General features: G+C 36.0%; 2 protein-coding genes and 1 long non-coding RNA gene across 3 annotated transcripts; all 3 read left to right on the top strand.

The window, feature by feature from the left end:
• The first annotated feature begins 449 nt into the window (after nt 1–449).
• Nucleotides 450–1,182, top strand: LOC131257428 (uncharacterized). Its single transcript, XM_058258283.1, has 2 exons — nt 450–584; nt 660–1,182. The coding sequence occupies exons 1-2, from the start codon at nt 519–521 to the stop codon at nt 1,134–1,136; spliced, it is 543 nt and encodes a 180-aa protein (XP_058114266.1). The 5' UTR covers nt 450–518; the 3' UTR covers nt 1,137–1,182.
• A 25-nt stretch (nt 1,183–1,207) lies between these two features.
• LOC131257427 (uncharacterized) lies at nt 1,208–1,792 on the top strand. The gene is made up of 2 exons (XR_009177392.1): nt 1,208–1,467; nt 1,556–1,792. It is a non-coding gene; the product is annotated as an uncharacterized LOC131257427 (long non-coding RNA).
• Nucleotides 1,793–3,746: 1,954 nt separating this feature from the next.
• On the top strand, nt 3,747–4,977 carry LOC131217478 (uncharacterized). The gene is made up of 3 exons (XM_058212418.1): nt 3,747–4,310; nt 4,417–4,539; nt 4,795–4,977. The coding sequence occupies exons 1-3, from the start codon at nt 4,149–4,151 to the stop codon at nt 4,975–4,977; spliced, it is 468 nt and encodes a 155-aa protein (XP_058068401.1). The 5' UTR covers nt 3,747–4,148.

Genomic DNA, 4,977 nt, shown 5'->3' with positions numbered 1-4,977 from the left:
ATGATGCAGCCCAAGTTTCAGTTTGATAAAGAGATTAAATATTGGGCGTTCATGTCGATTGGTAAAAAATGGAGGGATTAGAAGTGCGAACTGAAGAAATTCCACTACTCACCTCATGATAATGATGAGGCGCGGCTAGCAGACCTCAATGAGTGTGTCCATATGGATCAGTGGAAGGCCCTCATTGAGTTTTCGAACTCTAAAGAGGGAAAGGTATGTGATGAGTAGCTACTGAAACCTTCACGTTACACAACTGTCTTTTACTGAAATTTTGTAAATTACTCTATTGATGTGTCACATTTTAGGCCCGTAATAAGATAAATATGAAAAATCAGAGAAAACAACGCATCGACCACGCTGCAAGCAATAAGAGCTTTGCGCACATACGTGATGAAGAGATAATTTTTTATTAATCACCTGATAATTTGATATCAATCTATTTCTGATATATATATAACTTATTTAAATAATGATAGAGAAAGAAGAGGGCCAATGGGGAGGATTTGACCCGAGTAGATATGTTCTTGTTGACACATATAGGCAAGAATGGGATGCCTGTGGATGAGGACTCAGCAAGAGCAATGGTATGTATATGTATCTTCTTATTTTGTTTAATCTTTTAGCAATATAAAATCTAAATTAATGATTTTTAATTGTAGGAACAATTAAATGAACGAACTTCGCAGCAGCCAGAGGCTTCACAGAACAACACTGCGAGGAAAGATATATTCTCGGAAGTCATGGGTGACGAACGTCATGGCCGTGTCCACACTTACGGGTTAGGTCCCTCTCCTTTTGATATATGGGGCACAACATCCCATAGTGTCCAGTCCCAAGGGATGGCCTCCAATGCTCAGAAGAGAGATGAACAATATGAGGGATTACATGCTGAAATATCTTCCCTAAGAGAAACTATGGCTGATAGAGATGCTCAAATATCTTCACTAAGGGAAACTATGACAACATTGATGGTTGCCATAACGAATCCAAGCATTAATCTAGCTACATTATTAGGTGTTTCAGCTAATCCCAACTTGAACCAACCCTCCTCATCATCAAGCCACTTAGTTCCAACCCCTCAGGTAATTATAATATATACATGTATATTTTTACGTGTAATATGTTTTCAATTATAAATAGTTCAAGCTGTATACGATGATTGACATTGATTTATCATTTGTAGAGAGACTTGATAAATAATGGGAATTCTACGAGTTGCACTAATGTGACTCAAGTTCTTCTTAAGAGTATTATTATAAGGCCTGAGGATACTGTAGCTAAAGGAACCGTTTTGAGCACGGATCCATTGACAAAAGTAAGGGGCAAAAACTTTGAGTTGGTTTCTAGGAAGTATCTGTTCAAGTGGCAATGGTACGTGATGAGGATTTGATAAGGACCTATGGACGATATAAAACAATTGGGGATGCAATTGGAACGAGTATTGCTTGGCCCACTACTTTATGTATGGTAAGTTTTTTTTTTTTTTTTTAAAGCAATAAAACTTATTGTATGAGATTGTGAATAGTAATTGATTTATTTTTGTTATTTTTTATAGGTTGTAGATAGAAATGGATGATGACTACATGGGAGAAGTTTTTATTAAGTATTTGGAACTATAAACATCTTTTGTAAGTGGGGGTAGTAGGGATCCGTGGTTTCAGACTTTTGGATTGAGTTAGACACATATAAACAGTTTAATTTTATCGTAGTTTAATTATAGAGGGCACATCTAAACACATCTAATCTCTTTAATTTAATCTTAGTTTTATAAGATTATGATTTGTGATTTGAATTTTGCATTTGGATGTCTTTAATTTAATCTCTTCTGTTTCTTTTCTTTTTACAAGTGGTCACTTGGTCATCATATTTGTAGTGTAAGAGTTCCTATCATACCTTTTAGTAAATTTGCATATAAGTCTTTAGTCCATTTGGTCATCACATCAATCTTTATGAGTATAATTTTTTCTCAAACCAAATGGAGCTTAAACCCTTTTTTAACTCCGCCAATGCAACTTCTTGCATTGCTGGTGCCAAGCCCGGGTAAAGGAGGAGGGAAAAGGGAGTTAAGCTGAGTTGTGTCATTTTCTTCCATTTTATTTTACATACAATGTTAATCTTCAGGTCACTCGACTAATTTTCAAGTCACTTGACTAATTTTCAGGTCACTTGACATAGTCGGCATGGCCCACGCTCTATTTGGTTGTAAGTGAAATTAATCTATGTACTTTCCCTATTTCAAATGTTATGGTTAACAAGAATAAAGCAGCATGAATGTTGGAAAGGACATTTGCAAGCTGGTACTCAATTGGTGGACAGCTTGGATCTTGCACTTGTGTTTGATTGACACACATGGGAGTATGTAAATGGCATGCCTTATACTTGTGTGTTTGATTAGTAAACCTCCACAAGCAATACCTCCCCTGGACATGGATTTCTGGATTGCAACCTGTGTTTGCTATCATGCAAGGCCTATGCATGGACAGGCAAACTTACAACATGCTTTAAATATCACATGAGACAAATAGAATATTTATCACTTGAGATTATGTTGGTTGCAGAAACTAACCTTCACCCATTTTGTTGTGGATCCTATCTGCAAGCATGAGGAAATGAACACCATTAGAAGAAATCCATAGAATGGAAGCACAATGTAGACTTAAATTATTTTTCAAATGTCCTTCAAACAAGTCCTTATGTTATTTCCTCATTTGTTTAGCTTTGATAATATCGTGGACCATGGGGATCATGTACTTATATTAACCACTATACATGTGCAATGCATGTACAACTCAGTTAAATCAATCAATATTCATCATCATCAAAGTTTTATCCCAATTATATAATGGGGTTCACGTACATAAATCCTGTCATGCCATTTCACTTTATCAAGTATCATGTCATGAGTTGAACAGTAGATCTTTAATTCTCTTACTATCTCAACCCACCTAGGCTTTTCTTTTATCCTTTTATAACCTTTAACATGAAAGACTACTAAACAATGACCAAACAATTTACATATAGTTTTCATCTTATTTCCTGTTGATGTTGTATCTAAATTCCCTCAAACACATATTAGGGAACTCACATGCATAATATAATTAAGCTTTTCAACAATGCTTATTCACCTACATGGAACATATTCACTTCTTGCATTGCCGGTCCTAAGCCTGGGTAAAGGAGGAGGGAAAAGGGCATCAAGGTGAGTTGTGTCATTTTCCCATTTTATTTTACATACAACGTTAATCTTCAAGTCACTTGATTAATTTTCTAGTCACTTGACTAATTTTCAGGTCACTTTACATAGTTGCATGGCCCACCCTCTGTTTGGTTGTAAGTGAAGTTGATCTATGTACTTTCATATAACATGATATTTTAGAGGTCATGCCAATTATCTGTCCTCTCCCATTAACTTTTTCTTCTCTTTGATTTGTCTAGATGTTGATTCTGCACGTATCATCTTCCAGGCTAATTTAGTAGTGAAAAATCTTTATCTTATTATATTAATAGAAATAATGAGGCTGAGGCAGGTAAGTGCTGTGAAGAAGGTAATTACTGCAATGACTGTTGGGAAGGATGTTTTATCGCTGTTTACAGATGTTGTGAACTGCATGCTAACAGAGAATCTAGAGCTAAAGAAGCTTGTATATTTATACCTTATAAACTATGCTAAAAGCCAACCTAATCTAGCTATAATTGCTATGAATACATTTGTGAAGGTAAGTGCTTTCATGTAGAACAATCTGTAAACTATAAAAACCTAGCAATGACTATTATCCCTGAAACATCTTTCGTTCCTTTCCCACCATATGCCCCTCAAAGCTGCGAGCAATGCTATAAGCCATTTCCATTCGTCGGATGAAGAGGGGAAGCCACCATGTCAGGCCATAAAGAGCCGACTCAAAGAGAAATGCTGATAGGATGCTTTCCCAAACCCCTACCACAAAGGTATGTAGTTGTAAGCATACTAGCTACTGACAAATATCATTCTCCAAAATTTCTTAAATTTACCAATTTCTCATGAGATTTTTAGGTTTCACTTAAGGGCCTGTTTTCATCATGCAAGTTGGCATGATGGCATTGGAATCTTTTGGTGCATAGCTGTTATATTTGAGCATTTAAACAATTTGAACTTGGATGTGGATGGATCTATGTCAATCTCTGCAGGTAGAAACTTTATTTCTGAAAATGCATATGAAGATGTCATTAGTCAGATGAAGGATTTATCTGTTGAAGCTAGAGGGAAGGGCACTTCCAAGAAAGAACTTGATTGTCAACGCAGCCTTTTCTATGATATCATGGAATGCATTGAGGTTAGTACCTTGTGAAGTGATTTTGAATGTTTGACAGATATACTGTAAGTGTATTTTTTATTTCTTTCGCATTGATAAATGCTAACTAATGCTCTCTTCATGAAAGTGGATGAAAATGTTGGTCCTGAAGGTATTGAAAAGGCAGTTGTTCTTATTGTATATGTCTCACCTTCTTCCAATGCTCAGCCTACAACTACACAAGATAGTGCCTTTGTTCCTACTTCACATGGTAAGTGTGGCACTTCATTTTTTCCTTACCACATGGTTCTGCTAATCCGGTTCATGCAAATTACTACATGGTTTTCTTTTTTATACCATTCTCTTGCTCATGGTCTCTAATAACCTAGAGTTGTTCCTGACTCTTTCAAGTTTTGTAGTATTCTACAAGAAAAGAGATTCATACTTCTATCTCGCATGGGCATTTTTACTCCATTTGTACTCATAATTGTACTAAGAGCACTCCACAAGAACATTTTTTGTGCAGGTGACTGCAACATACCCGTTAATGCAACTCTCGTCTATGACAATCTTTTCGTTGGAATTTACAACTGAAGATCCAACAAGATGGAGAGATTTTATGGCATTGGGTAAGATGAGAAGGCCACTTAGGTGTGATGGTATCATGAAATTTCTTGGATATGAAATGTGGTTGCTTTTGAAATTTTGA

The sequence above is a fragment of the Magnolia sinica genome, chromosome 10 (genome assembly GCF_029962835.1).
Source record: "Magnolia sinica isolate HGM2019 chromosome 10, MsV1, whole genome shotgun sequence".
Taxonomy (NCBI): Eukaryota; Viridiplantae; Streptophyta; class Magnoliopsida; order Magnoliales; family Magnoliaceae; genus Magnolia; species Magnolia sinica.
This window is presented reverse-complemented; position numbering and strand designations above follow the sequence as displayed.

Bases quoted from the DNA above. Each gene is read 5' to 3' on its own strand.
- LOC131257428 (XM_058258283.1), top strand. From the start codon at position 519: ATGTTCTTGTTGACACATATAGGCAAGAATGGGATGCCTGTGGATGAG. The intron at 585-659 runs GTATGTATATGT...TTTTAATTGTAG, and splicing joins AGGACTCAGCAAGAGCAATG to GAACAATTAAATGAACGAAC.
- LOC131217478 (XM_058212418.1), top strand. From the start codon at position 4,149: ATGTCAATCTCTGCAGGTAGAAACTTTATTTCTGAAAATGCATATGAA. The intron at 4,311-4,416 runs GTTAGTACCTTG...TCTTCATGAAAG, and splicing joins ATATCATGGAATGCATTGAG to TGGATGAAAATGTTGGTCCT. The intron at 4,540-4,794 runs GTAAGTGTGGCA...TTTTTTGTGCAG, and splicing joins CTTTGTTCCTACTTCACATG to GTGACTGCAACATACCCGTT.